At 38.5% G+C, this 15,382-nt stretch overlaps 2 protein-coding genes across 2 annotated transcripts in view; one reads left to right on the top strand and one right to left on the bottom strand.

Annotated features, from left to right (window-relative positions):
- Positions 1 to 15,382, top strand: part of capn12 (calpain 12) — a 271,950-nt gene that overhangs the window by 211,542 nt on the left and 45,026 nt on the right. The window lies entirely within an intron of this gene.
- map3k10 (mitogen-activated protein kinase kinase kinase 10) overlaps positions 651 to 15,382 on the bottom strand; it is a 63,877-nt gene continuing 49,145 nt past the window's right edge. Inside the window, exons 8-11 of the mRNA XM_057838725.1 lie at positions 12,682 to 12,794; positions 12,324 to 12,616; positions 8,846 to 9,374; positions 651 to 5,870 (exon numbers count right to left, since the gene is read on the bottom strand). Coding sequence (XP_057694708.1) covers positions 5,494 to 5,870; positions 8,846 to 9,374; positions 12,324 to 12,616; positions 12,682 to 12,794 — 1,312 coding nt within the window. The 3' untranslated portion in view covers positions 651 to 5,493. The remainder of the gene's footprint in view (positions 5,871 to 8,845; positions 9,375 to 12,323; positions 12,617 to 12,681; positions 12,795 to 15,382) is intronic.

Here is a 15,382-nt window from a genome sequence, read left to right as displayed (position 1 = left end):
GAGAGACGCGCGGGGTCCGGATGGACGTGAGGTGGACATAGGTTGCATTTGGATGGAAAAGTCAAAAGAAATCCATCATGAGAAATTGACAGACACGTGTGCAACGCGACACATATAAAACAAACAAAGGTGTATTAGGGCCACACTAAAAAATATCAAAATGATCTCTTATTTACTATTATTGACAGTGAGACTAGGGTGACCTATTTTGCCCGGACATGTCCACTTTTTACATCCTGTCCGAGGCGTCCGGTGGGGTTTTATGAATTCATGAAAATGTCCATTTTTTTTTTGACTGACGATTTGCACAGAATACTATTTTACTGTTGGGCCTGTGACTTGTTCCCAAAGAGCCTGCACAGTAGTTAAGACTTGTGTTCAACACGTATATAATCAATTGCTCATATACCTAAAAGTCAAAAATACCTTTTTTCTACTTTGGATACAAATTTGCGCATGTGTGCGCAGTCACAGACTGGCTTTATTATGGCCTCAACTGTTAATTTTCAATCACAACCAAACATTCGTGAGTCGTGACGACAGGAAATCAAAGGCTATCGGTATGTACCGGTTACTTGAGTAACTTTTAAGAAAAATGTAGTCCTAACAGTAGTTTTACTAAGCCATACTTTTTACTTTTAGTTGAGTAGATTTGTAAGGACAAAAAAAGCTACTCTTACTCCACTACTTCGGGCTACACAATCGCCGTTACATTTTTCCTCCTTATTCTATGCATAAATCTTTTTTTTTTTTTTGCCAGCAATGCCAAGAGTAGCGCGACCAATTTCACCAGTGAGACGTCGCAACAATAATCACGTGACTCCATTACACAATCTGACGCATGTTTGCCGTTCTTTGATCACGACAGCCTGTTCAATAACCTGGCGTCTTTAAAGCACCGTAAAAAATGAAGTATATGACATAGAGCGCCTCCCTCAACATGAATCGAAAGAGCGGATTAAACCTCTCTCCCAGTTTTTATTTGGAACAAATTGACCACAGAAAACCGGAGATATACTTTTACTTTTAATATTTTAATAGTAACTATGAAGGAAGTATTCACTATTCAAACTAGGAAACGATTTTCTCCACTAGAAGGCTCTCATGCTCTTTGGACAAATAATGCTTCATTTCTGTCTTCTTTTTTTCTCTATCTTGCCGGAATTCAATAATTTTTTTTTGTATTTTTGTAATGGGTTATTTTACAGTATCATTATAACAACCGTTCATATAGATAGTTTGTGACGAAAGAAAAAATACCATTAAAAAAAAAGCACTTGAGTATTCTTTTCACTGCATACTTTTTACTTGTACTTGAGTACATTTTTTGGGATGACTACTTTTACTTTTAATTAAGTAATATTATTTTGAAGAAACGCTACTCGTACTTGAGTACCTTTTTTGGCAACTCTACCCACCTCCGGTATGTACACTAGCTAAATTTACCTTTCGGCAACTGTTGACTTTGGAGCTTTTCACCAGTGTGATTTGTAAAATCCCGTTTGGTGTTGCATTGTTACGCTGCCGATGATTTTAAACTTTTATCGCAATATTTGATTTTTGCCTCGGCTACCGGTGCTAGCTGTCAGTGAGTTAAATTGGGCTAGTCATTACGGGATATATAGTTTTGAAGTGCTGCATTTGGAAACATGCTGTTGTAATCGTTTATTTCAGTTATTGTTTGTGTGTAATCTAGAACATTGAATGAGAATAATAATTGAGTGGGATTAACAATTTGTCAACGACAATTGCAAGGATAGTCTTGAGGTTACAGTTTAATTTACATTATTTTACTGGAAAGAGAAATGAGCTTTTTGTGAAAGCTGGATTTTCTACAGAAGAGGTATTATTTAGAACATTGTTTCAGATTATTTATTTGTACAGTAAGAATTAAAAAAGATTGCTATTATTTTGTTCAAGTATTCAAGGATTCGCCAATACAGAAGAGGCCTCTTTTCATCACTAATCAATTCCAGTGTTTTTTTGCATTATTATTTTAGGAATAACAAAGCCTGTTAGGTAACCTCTGCGAATTTGAATTTGTGTCTTTGGTTATATAACTATTATTTTTTTATAAAACTGAATTTTTCTATCCAGACGGAAGAGGCATACTTTAAATGTTTTAAAGTGTTAAGGCATCTTTGAGTAAACTTCAAGTAAAATTTAAGTATCTCAAGGCTGGGCCGAGCGTCCTCTTTTTTGGAAATCAAAATATGGTCACCCTAAGTGAGACGTCCAATCCATTTAAACTGGTTGGCAGCGATAGAGCGTCTATCGCCATCAACGGCAGCCAATGCTACGACAAAACTGCCATGCTAACACTGATACAAGCTGTTTTCATTAAAGAGCTCACCCGATGTTTGGTGTCATTACTAAAGAATAAGTTAAGGCTAGCCATGTGTGGTTTGACAAATGTTTTTAAAAAATGATATCAAATTTTTGCTACGACATGACTTTCAGTAGATGGTGTTGACTAAGCTAGCTGCTTTGTCGAACGTCTATCTGGCGATTTTCGATGAAGGGGGCTCCGTCCGATGCTTGGAGCTACAACAGAAGAATTTAGGGTAAACATAAGTGGTGAGATAAATTTAAAAAGGAATGTATGCTTGTATGTACAATTTCTTTGGGTACTAAAGAGATTCTGTCACATTGGAAGGCTTCATCCAATACTTGGTGTCATTACAGAAGAAAAATGTAAGGCCAACAATGTGTGGTTTGACAGATTTTTACAAAAGACCATTCACATTTTGCTATGACATAACTTTCAGTTGCTAGTGCTGACTGAGCTAGCCGCTTCGTCTCACTTTAAACAAGCTAGAGATATTATCGGCAAAAAGGCCTCTGTCTAAAGCTTGGCGTTACCAGAGAAGAATGATTTAAAGCTAACAATTGGTGATGATACGGATTTAAAAAGGAATGCACAGTATGCTATGATGAAAATGTTATGCTAGCTCCAAAACATTACTAGCCATTTTAATGGAGTACAGGGGGATTTTATCGCTTTAGAAGACTTCGTCCAAAGCCGGTTAATAATAGCCAAAAGAGGTTTGACAGATTTAAAAAGAATTGATAATGGGCTACAGCAAAGTTGCTATGCTAAAGCTATTGCAAGCACTATTGGGATTTGTGAACTCGGGAGTCAAGTTGTTTTTTTCTTTCTTTTCTTTTTTTTTCGCATATATCACAAACTAGTTTTAAATTTAAATGCTTATATGGTTTTAAAAAGGCTGTGAATCCGCGTTGCTTTTGGCAGCCCTTTTAAATTTTGTCTAGGAGGAAAATACTTTTTAAGTCTTTGTCATATTTTCGTAATTTCAAAATGTTTTCGTCTTCATCTAGTTTAAGTCGACCAAATCTCATATTTTGTCTAGTTTTAGCCGACAGTTACTCAAAATATTTTCGTCTGTAAAATTCAAATTTCGAATGAACATAGACAGACGAGCGCATATTGTAACGTTTAAAAAAATCATTGCCAACTTTGGGATGATAATACACACTTAGCAGGAAAAATCAATGAAATTTCAATTAAACCTACCTAGACGCCACTAACTGTATGTTAAAAAAGAAGAATTTAACATCCTCTAGACATATTGATCAGAAAAGCCAAGTGGATCTGCTTTAGACTGCCCAGTGTTTAACAGGGCGCTTGCCATTCTGACGCTAATGCTAATGCGAATGCTACACTGATTACATTTAGTGGCTGATGGTCACTCAGCACAGAAGCGAAAGCAACATTCCATATTGCAAATCTTACCATGTTTCCAAACAAGTGAGATGGCGCACAGCCTATCTCAGGGAGCGGCGCAGCACATCTCACATACTGTAGGTGACACGACCCAAACACTGCCATGATGCAAGCTAACATACTCCACGTGCAATATGAAAATGTCACGCATTGTGAACATTTGACAGAAAAGATGTCGCATTTTTGTCTCATTGTCGTCTCGTCAGACGAAAACTGGCATTCATCTTATGTTCTAGTATCCCAAGCCACGTTTTTAGCTCATTGTCGTCATGAAAAATTTGTTCGACTTCGTTATCGTCATTGATGGCGAAAACAGCCCTGCTGTGAACACACTAGTGGGACTTGTGACACTGTTTGGCCACATATGAATAAGGAGGGTCCAACTCGGCGTTTTGATGATGTTAATGTGGTTTGTTAGGAGATTTTTGATCCATCCACCCTTTCTTTCTATGTAAAAATCCTATGTTAAAATGTGGACATCTGCCGCCTATAGTCATATGTGCATTCATTCATTATTTTTATTAAATTTAGGTGGTGTAGAATTTACGTTAATGTACTTTTCTAAAATGGAGACATGGCATTTGTTAAAGTTTCTTAATTCTTGGAGCATTTTTTTAACGTGGCCCTTATATCCTTTGTGGTAAAAAACGTGCTACAGAGAATGCGGAATGAACAGATGAATATTTCTTGGTGGTTTAATTTGTTGATGTTTGCCTCCATTAGTAGGATTTTTTTTTGCCAACATTTCACACTTTGAGGGGACAAAATAACTGTGATTTTGTTTTTTAATGCAACAAGTTTGTTGGTGCTGCCCGAGAAGATGAAGGGAAAAACACCACGTGGATGACGGAACAATTCAATGTATATTATTCTGTTGGAAGGACGCAAGCAGAAGGTAGGAAGTGGATGTATAGTGAACGAGTACGTTGTTGTCGGAATGGCTTTTTGAGGCATCTCAGTCATGGTCCAGTTCATCAGGGGAAATGATGGGTGGTCTTCACACCTTAGTGCAGGGGTGTCAAACTCATTTTGGTTCCCGGAGCTACTTTCATAGGAATTAGTTTTTGTGTGGGCCGGACCAGTTTATTTTTGGCCCAAAAAAGTTAGCTCATTGAAGGCGCTAGATGTCCAATCTATTTTGACTGGGAGGGGCACGCTGTAAATGGCACTGAAATATGAGCATTCACAACCTTCGCATTTAAAGTGAATTGGACGTCTATTATTGTCACTGGCGTTAGTTTCGGCTCACTTCCTTGTAATGTTAGGGTACTTATGGATCACTTCCTGTGACATTCTGTATATTTTGGATCATTTCCTGTTGATTTTAGGGCATTTCCGGGCCATTTCTGGTTCATTGGTCACTTCCTGTTGATTTTGGGGCATTTTTGGGCCACTTGCTCGTTAACTCGTTGGCTGCCATTGACGGCCATTTTGACTGAGATGGGGCAAATGAACAAATGTGAGTGTGGACACAAAAGTGAGCCAAGTACACACACATGACCACACAAATCACAAATCTCCAGTTATACGGCGCCGATGTCAAATTAAACCCCGTGATTCTGTATGTACAGTATGAATGGGTTACAACGTGCCTGACAGGAAAAACAACCCCACGGGCCGGATCGGATCCCCTGGTGGGCCGCTTGCGGCCTATGCCGTATGTTTGACACCCCTGCCTTAGTGGGGTGCAAAGAAGAAGGAATGTTTTCCAGTTTGTGGTTTGCGATACAAAAAGCAACAAGTCCTCACTATGTGTACTGTTGTCCGCAAAGGCCGGCGGGCTGTAAGTTCCCGCACAGAGGTACCGTGGGGTCTAAGCTTTGCCCCTCCATGTCCATGTCCATCAGGCTGGGCCGCGCAGGGCCGCCTTTCCCGGATGTGAGGGGGCCGTCGCAGACACGGGTACCTGATAGAGAGCCCGGTCTACGAGGGTCGGCACGCACTCGGGTGGGAGCGGGTCGAGGACGGGCGGTGAACTCCAACGTCTTGGGTCGCTCTAGTGGGCTAATGAGGCAGAAGGGGGCCGGCTCTGGAATGGGTGGTGCAGGGGCTTTACGGCGTTGGGGGAGCGGGAAGATGAAGGAGGGGTCTGACAGCCGAGGGACGTCCAGGGGGTCCGGAGCACCTTGACGTCACAAAGCACAGTACAAATTGTGTTTGAACCATAAATAGACATTGTTTTATCTTATGTCATGAAGTCCGAAATTGTTTCAACATGTGATTTCATGAATATTTTTACCCAAAATAATAAAATAACAAATTAGGATGCACTACAAATTGAAACAATTACATGTTGTTGTGATATTCTTCCAAGTTCTCGTTTGTTTAGAACTTTTTCTTTAACTTTTTATTCCACATTTCACTTTCACATGATTCACAGAAAATTACAATTTCATGCTCATAAAATTAAAATTTGCCGAATAATTACCTCTGTATGTTCACAAAATGATGACTTTGTATTTCTCTTTTCACGTCTAATAAAAATAATCCAATTGTCAAATTCAAACTTTTTTTGCTCACGAAGCATTTTTTTATGATATACAGGTAGTCCCTGGGTTACGACGGACCCAATTTACGCGATTTCAACTTTACGACGGCTGCGTCTCGTCGTTTTTGTTTTTTTTTTGTTTTGTTTTTTAATGTTGACTTTTGTTTTGTGATTCATGCTTTTATTCTGGCACAGGAAGCGTAGAACAGGAAGCAAGCGCGTGTACAGATGAGCCTGCCCACTCCACACACCCACACACAGAGCAGCCGTGACAGAGGTGACAGACTACGCACATTTTTTGCCTGTGAAGCATCCAGAGTCAAGGGCTGAATATAACCCCTTTTGTAGTTTTTATTGTGCGTTTTCAAGTGTGGTCAAATATGGGGCGAGTTTATATGATTGTTTTTGATGATGTGCGGATGCTAACTGATACATGCTAATCGTTTGTTATTGCTGTATCAGCAGCGGATTTTAAGGGGGGCCCAGGCCCCCCTCGTGTCCGAAATGTGTCATTGCATGTAATTGACTTTCCTATATATATAGTATATAAAAGTTGTAAAGCAATAAAACTGCAACAAAAAATGAATGAAATGAACAAAAAAATATATTTTTATAATTGGTCAAAATTATTTTTCGAACACCTTAGATGGTCATTTGCTTTGATATAATTTTCAAAAAAATAAAAATGAGAAAATAGAAAAAAAAAATTTTTTTATGATTTTTTTTTCTTTGGTCGAATTTTTTTTTTTTGATTGAAGCAACTTTTTGGGGGATTGAATGATTTAGACACAAATGTCCTAATCATAATATGGCCCAAACACAAAAAGGATTGCTTCAATCAAACAAAACTTTTCAATGAAAAATTAAGTGTTCAAATGCATTTTCGAATTGAAAAACTTTTTCTATGATTTAAATTTTTCTTTTTTTGATTGAAGTGATTTTCTTTTTGAAAATCTATATTTTTTTGAAACAACCTATTTTTTGATTGAGTAATAAAAACAAAAATGTGGCCCAAAAACAAATCAACATTACTTCAATCAAAAAAGTTGCTTGAATAAAATAAATAAATAAATAAAAATAAAATAAAAGAATAGCTTCCACATGCAATTTTTTGGGGGGGAGTTCTTTAAGTTTCCAATTTATTATTGCATTCAAACATTTTTTTTTTAATTGAAGCAACATTTTTTTGGTCGAATAATAAAGACACAAATCTACCCCCATATGGCTCTGCCCAGGGAATACAATTTTTGACTGGGGTAACTACATTGGCACGACACCAACGGGCGTACTATATTCAATAGATGACGATCTTGGCGAAAAGTATTGCTTAAGCAGCCTGATTTAGAATTCCCTTCAAGAATGATGGGAAATAAACGCTCATTGTCAACTTTATAAAAATTCTTCAAAGTTAATTTTATTGTTGACACTGCGATTCGGGTTCATCAACATGTTGTGCCCCCCCTACCCCCAAAGTCAAACTCCGCCTATGTCAGCAGCTACTTGTAAACCCCAATTTGAATTGCTGTTATTGACGATGAGACTGATTTAATTTAATTTTAGTTTTATTCTGCAAGTGTTGATGTCATAGCATAGCAAGGACTTAACTCCAACGTCTTGGCGAGGACTGTACCATGACGTATAATACATGTTTTTGGATAGGCTTTTTTAGAGGGCCTTTTGAGGTATTTAAAGGGTTCATTCTGATCTACAGAAAAATCCGGGTTACATCGCCAGCGCAGGAACGGAACTCGTTCGTAAACCAGGGGAGTACCTGTAATCTTAAAATTATGAATTTTTAATTTAATTTAATTTTACTCTAATACATTTGCTAGTTTACTCTGTGATTTAACGCTCTACTTGTGATTTGTTTATCAGATTAATTTAAAAAAAAAAAAAAATGCAATGATGCATTGGGTGCAATATATAAATGTTTTTCTAATAATTACAGTTGTATGCATTAATATTTGTTCCACTGATATTACTTTTCAAGACTAGCAAATTATGACTTCTTAGTGTAATATTCTATACCTTATCTACTATCATATAATTACCAGTATATTTGTATCACTGGGACTAAATACTTTTTAATTGGAAAAGAATCTAAAAAAAATGTATATTGCAATGAATGAAGACTTTATCCCTAAAATTAAAAATAACCTTTACAATTTTGACTTTATGCTCATGAAATATCATGAAATTTTCTCATAATATGAAAAAAAAAATGTAATTATGTCTTTACATTTTTATTTTTATACTCAGTATATTTTTTCATTAATCTAATATGTATGTAATACAACCCTTTTACTCAGTTTAACATCGTCTTACAGGGCTATAATCTAAAAATAAGTTTTAAGATTGTGATGTAAGAGAACAGATGTACAGTAACTTCAAGTATTGTTCCTCTTTTGGAACATAATACATGAATGTGTAATTTGTTAGAAAATATATTTCTTTGCCCTTCTGAAAGGTATTCTGTTGATTATAACCTGATCAGCTCTTTTGTGTTAGTGCAAAATCAAGCTCTTATCCCTCTCTGTTGTAATGTTGTGTCCTTTCACTTTGCCGTATTTATCATTTCCAATGAAAAAAATGATCTTCTGTTCGAGTCCTACCTTTGTTGGCCGAGCTGACGGCTCCCCCCAGTGGAGGGGTGACAGGTACGCTCCCATCAGACGGCGTCCTGCGATGAACAAGGGTCTGCGCCTGAGGTCGAATGGCGCCATCTGACGGGGTGCGTCGGTGCCCCCTGTTGACCGCCGTTGCTGCGGACACGTGGGTGGGCGTTAGCGACCTGTTGGGCTCCTTCTTGAAACTCTCTGTCCGGAAGTCCAGCAACGGGTTGAGGGAGGGCACCGCCGGCAGGGGCACCCGCGTGCCGGCCGGCGTCAGCGGATAGTCGTCCGGGTCAGAGGGGAGGAGGGACTTGGTGGAGTTGCAGTCTGACAGCGAGGACAAGGAGAGAAGCGTGACAGACGGCGACGGGTCCAGGGAGGGTAGCGTGCAGTCATGCTGGCGAGAAAGGGACAAGGACATGTTTCTGCTGGGGGGTGATGTGCTGCGACGGAAACGCCCTGTGCGCTGGAAAAGGCTTTCCTTCTTCTTCCGCTGTTCTTCTCTCACGTCTTGCTCGTCTTGGAGCACCTGACCCAAACGACAACAAACACATTGGCATAAGCAGAGACAGGGCTGGCGGACAGGCTAGCTGGGCAGTTGCTGGGGCCACCGAGGGCTGCCAAAATGTACTCCACAGAAATGACAAAAATTGGCCATTTGAAATGACCCCAAAGTAGCAAACCAAACTTGTGTGACTCCCCCTCATTTGCTGTAGCAAACTGCACTTGACGCTGTCATTGGATCCCACATTATTTTGTGGAAAGTGAAACATACAGTGGGGCAAATAAGTATTTAGTCAAGCACTAATTGTGCAAGTTCTCCCACTTGAAAATATTAGAGAGGCCTGTAATTGTCAACATGGGTAAACCTCAACCATGAGACAGAATGTGGAAAAAAACCCAGAAAATCACATTGTTTGATTGTTAAAGAATTTATTTGCAAATGATGGCGGAAAATAAGTATTTGGTCAATACCAAAAGTTCATCTCAATACTTTGTTATATACCCTTTGTTGGCAATAACGGAGGCCAAACGTTTTCTGTAACTCTTCACAAGCTTTTCACACACTGTTGCTGGTATTCTGGCCCATTCCTCCATGCAGCTCTCATCTAGAGCGGTGATGTTTTGGGGCTGTCGTTGGGCAACACAGACTTTCAACTCCCTCCACAGATTTTGAGATCTGGAGACTGGCTAGGCCACTCCAGGACCTTGAAATTCTTCTTACGAAGCCACTCCTTTGTTGCCCTGGCTGTGTGTTTGGGATCATCGTCATGCTGAAAGACCCAGCCACGTCTCATCTTCAATGCCCTTGCTGATGGAAGGAGATTTTCACTCAAAATCTCTCGATACATGGCCCCATTCATTCTTTTCTTTACACAGATCAGTCGTCCTGGTCCCTTAGCAGAAAAACAGCTCCAAAGCATGATGTTTCCACCCCCATGCTTCACAGTGGGTATGGTGTTCTTCGGATGCAATTCAGTATTCTTTCTCCTCCAAACACGAGAACCTGTATTTCTACCAAAAAGTTGTATTTTGGTTTCATCTGACCATAACACATTCTCGCGGTCCTCTTCTGGATCATCCAAATGCTCTCTAGCGAACCGCAGATGGGCCTGGACGTGTACTTTCTTCAGCAGGGGGACATGTCTGGCAGTGCAGGATTTGAGTCCCTGGCGGCGCATTGTGTTACTGATAGTAGCCTTTTTTACTGTGGTCCCAGCTCTCTGTAGGTCATTCACTAGGTCCCGCCGTGTGGTTCTGGGATTTTTGCTCACCGTTCTTGTTATCATTTTGACGCCACGGGGTGAGATCTTGCATGGAGCCCCAGATCGAAGGAGATTATCAGTGGTCTTGTATGTCTTCCATTTTCTAATATTTGCTCCCACAGTTGATTTCTTTACACCAAGCGTTTTACCTATTGCAGATTCAGTCTTCCCGGCCTGGTGCAGGTCTACAACTTTGTCTCTGGTGTCCTTCGACAGCTCTTTGGTCTTGGACATAGTGGAGTTTGGAGTGTGACTGACTGAGATTGTGGACAGATGTCTTTTATACCGATAATGAGTTAAAACAGGTGCCATTAATACAGGTAACGAGTGGAGCCTCGTTAGAACTCGTTAGAAGTTAGACGTCTTTGAAATCTTGCTTGTTTGTAGCTGACCAAATACTTATTTTCCACTCTAATTTGGAAATAAATTCTTTAAAAATCAAACAATGTGATTTTCTGTTTTTGTTCCACATTCTGTCTCTCATGGTTGAGGCCTACCCATGTTGACAATTACAGGCCTCTCTAATCTTTTCAAGTAGGAGAACTTGCACGATTGGTGGTTGACTAATTACTTATTTGCCCCACTGTAATTGTGTAATTTAACTGTGTAAGCTTATTTTAATTGTGGTTATACTATGAAATGTATTTTTTTTTTTCAATTAAAGCTTTATTTTTCTTCTGATGTGGCCTTATACATTGCTTACTTATTTATTGAGCTTTTATGTGTGCAAAAAAATATTTCTTGCTGTGTGGGTGAGGTGGGAGCCTAAGGGACTTCTTGCTCAGAGACCCAGAGCAACGGCACTGGCCGTAAGTCTGTATTGTATTTTTGGTGGTGATATGAACTTTGAAATATTGCTGTAGTAACGCTGCAGCGATATGATGTTGTCGTACATTACGGAAATGGACCGGAGAATCAATGGGGACTCTCCAACAAATCATGTTGTACACATGCAAAGCTCGGTGAAGGTTTACGTTCAAGAAAAATGGGGTGAAATGTTTGGCCATAGATGGTTGTGCGTTGTTTAAATCATGCGAGTTGCCGGGAGGTGTAAAGTTCTTGTGCTTAAAAATCAAGGACCAACTTACAGGGAATAAATATCATATTTACTGTATTTCAAATATGCCAGCTTCCGCTAGCTTTTAATTGTTTTCCTGCAGTTTCCATTCTTACTCGATTAGTTATAGACTGTAGGTCACCTGAGGCAACACTCCCATTTATGGGTGACGTTTCCCCAGGCTTTAGTCTAAGGCCTTAACCCATAAAGTCAACCTTTATTTTACACTTGAGGGAGAAATACATTAATTTCACCTCATTTTATGTTTTCTAAAAATGTTGTCATGTGTGTCAAACACTTGTTTTATTAGGGAAGACACTTTGTGTTGCATTTTCTACACATGAAAAGGCCAATCTAATGAAAGGTTTGATTGAATGAAATACTCTAACCACTATGTGGCCAATTTTTGTCTCCTTTTCAACCTGTTTCAGGTATCATCTGCACTTGGTGGCACTTAGTGCTGTGTTTACATTGCAGGAGAAAACAGGAAAATAAGGGTGGTTTAAAGAGCAATTATACATTGATCAGTTTTTTTTTGTTCCCATATCGTCATAAATATAATTAATCTCAAACTTCCTTTAAATATCACACCACGATTTTGAGGCTGCATCGCTCACCGGCCACCGCTACGTTGCAGCTGTGTAAACTTTCTGACCTGTAGTCTTCCCAGCTGCAGCAAATCTTGCCCCAGGCCCACAGAGGCCAATAGAGAAGCACAACCCAACAGTAGCATGTCGCTCCGCTTCCTTTGGCCGCAGCGTCTCAATGAGTCCTGGTGGTCCGGCGCCGTGCCCACAGAACCCTGAGCGGAGCTGGTGCCGGACGAACTGACGGCAGTGCTGGAACCCAGATTGCTCCACAGCGACCCAGAGTCATCAGCTGCCCCATTGCTGCTGGTTTCGGAAGGCTGCAGGGAACCTGGCGACTCGTCCAGCTCACAGCATTCCTCTAAAAAAAAAAAAAATGTGCGGATGTGAGGTGAGTCAGGATCGACAGTGAAATGAGCAACTCACCCATTTCACTGAGGCTGGAGAAGCCCACCGTCATGGGGACATGTTTGGGGGATTTGCCCAGGTTGGGGGCACTGGAGGACCACACTTTGCAGCCCTCACTTAGGGATTTTAGTCTAGGGTAAAAAAAAAAAAAGTCATGGAACAACCATAATACATCAATATAAAAATGACAATATTTTGACAGAGACAGACTTAAATTTTTCTAGATTGACACTGTACTGGAGGACAATGTATGTTGATCTGGGAAGAAATGAAACACATAATGTGCTAAAAAAAAAAAAAAAAAAAAAATGTTTCAAGAATGTCATTTATCATGTAAAACTTAGTAACTTTGAAAATCCTAGTTAAGTCTACAGAAGAAACGAAATAGTACCTCTACAATACAAAGTTAATTCGTTCCAGGACTTTGTAAGTCGAAATGGTCGTATGTCCGACATACTATGTTAAGGAGGATTTTCTCATAAGAATACATTATAATTCCATTAATTCGTTCCACAGCCCGAAAACCTACACTAAATCCTTAATAAATACTGCTGATACTATTACAATTGGCAATTACACATAGCAAAACAAATTATAAATAAAAATCAGAATAACAATACAGTATTATAATAATAATACCGTATTGACCCGAATATAAGACGGGTTTTTTTGCATTGAAATAAGACTGGAAAAAGTGGGAGTCGTCTTATATTCGGGGTCTAGACATTATACCCATTCACGACGTTAGATGGTGCCAGATATCATTGAAGCGAATGCTGAACTTGAGGAGTAATGTTCTGTTATGACAGATCTCAGCTACTCTCAAGTTTAACCAGTTTGCATTTTATTATTGCAATGTTTTTCCTTATTCAGATTTGTTTCAAGACTACAGTTACAGCTAGACCTCACTTTGATGGTTAATGCAGTTATTGCAATTTTGTTGTTTTATCACAATATTGGTTTATTTACATTTCAAAAACCAGAAGCCAATCATTTACGAATGTGATTGCACTTTAGTTTACATATTTACATGTTCAGATGTTAAGATTTGAATGAGGCAAAATAACATGTTTTTTCTCTCAAATATATTGTTATAATCATTTGTTTCAGATGTACTATAATTATTTTGGGCATAAAAATGAATTTGGTGTTCAAAAAGTCTTTTTTCAAACTTGAGTCTTGAAAAAGAGGGGGTCGTCTTATAATCAGGGCCGTCTTATTTTCGGGCTAATACGGTAATAATAATTCCTGTAATAATGTAACGAATCAGGTTCTAATGTGGCAGATGTGTTTTGCATGCTGTACCTGAACGCACCGCGTAGCTGACGTGACAGTAAGATAGGTGAGTTATAGAGATTTTAATTTCTCTTTTAACGTTCTGTTGTCGTCAACTGCGACGGACAGTAGGCATGTTGTGTTGCACAAGTTTTGAAATAAATGATTAAAAAACTGAGGAAGCAGGCGATTTCTTGGGCGATGTTACCACAATAATAACTGTCACCTTAACTTATAAAGACTGGCGAACGGAGGTCGGAGGAGGACAGTCGAGATCGTATACATTTTACAGCCGTATTGTCGAGCCAGTTCATGGACGCGCATACCACGCTTATATTTTTCCATCTTCATTTCAATGGTAAGCTTGTTCCTTTTTTTTCACCACCTGCACTAATCTTCTTGGAACCCATGTTATTTTCTCTCACAAAAAAATCTGCTGTGTATCCGTCTTGCAGGAACACCAAGAAAATGCGGCGCTGTCATAAATCGTTGTATTTTGAATATGTCGTCGGATGTAGAAACAAATGGTGAGTCAAATTTTACTTCGGATGTCGAAAAGATCGCGTGTCGAAGCGATCATATGTCGAGGTACCACTATAGTGTGCTGGTCAGTTGTAGGGAAATGAATTGTTAAGAATAGAATAAATTAAAATTTTGAATATTGCAATATGTAATAAGAATGTCACAATAATCACATTGCATAAAAATATACTTTATTTAAGGGTAAATATTCTGCCTTAATTTAAAAAAACAACAACTAAATATTATAATAGTAATGTATGTATGTATGTATGTATGTATGTATGCATGTAATGTAGTTTTAGATTAACTCTAAAAAAAAATCCACTGAGTCATAATGTTGATCTGTTTCAGGCAAAAAAAACCAAACACATCTTAAATAAGAATACTGCATTGCAGTATATAATAATAACGCTTAAGCCACGTCATTCAATGACATAGCATTAAAATCAAACTTTTTTCTTTTTTAAGAGCAATATACTGTACTACAATGACATTTCAAGTGTGTTGTACTGTATATCTGTTAACCATTATACCATTAAAAACCACAATAAAGCCCAATGCTGTGGCAGAACCAAAAAGATTATGTTTTAACCTTTCATGCACGAATTATGTTTTTGTTTTTTGTTTTTGTTTTTTTACCATTACACAGCATTCATTTAACTCATTGGCTGCCACTGAAAAAAAACAACAACTTTAGAGTGTTACTTGGAGCCGTTTCTGTATTTATGTATTTTAATTTATTTAGTTTTATTAATATTATATTTTTCTATAAATGGATTTAAAATTATACATTACATAAAATATATATCAAAAATAAAATAATGATTAATCATTAAAAGATATATAACGTCGTACTTCGACATACGATCGCTTCAACACACAATCTTTTCGACATCCAACGTAAAATTTGACTCGCTATTTG

The sequence above is a fragment of the Corythoichthys intestinalis genome, chromosome 6 (genome assembly GCF_030265065.1).
Source record: "Corythoichthys intestinalis isolate RoL2023-P3 chromosome 6, ASM3026506v1, whole genome shotgun sequence".
In the NCBI taxonomy this organism is placed as follows: Eukaryota; Metazoa; Chordata; class Actinopteri; order Syngnathiformes; family Syngnathidae; genus Corythoichthys; species Corythoichthys intestinalis.
This window is presented reverse-complemented; position numbering and strand designations above follow the sequence as displayed.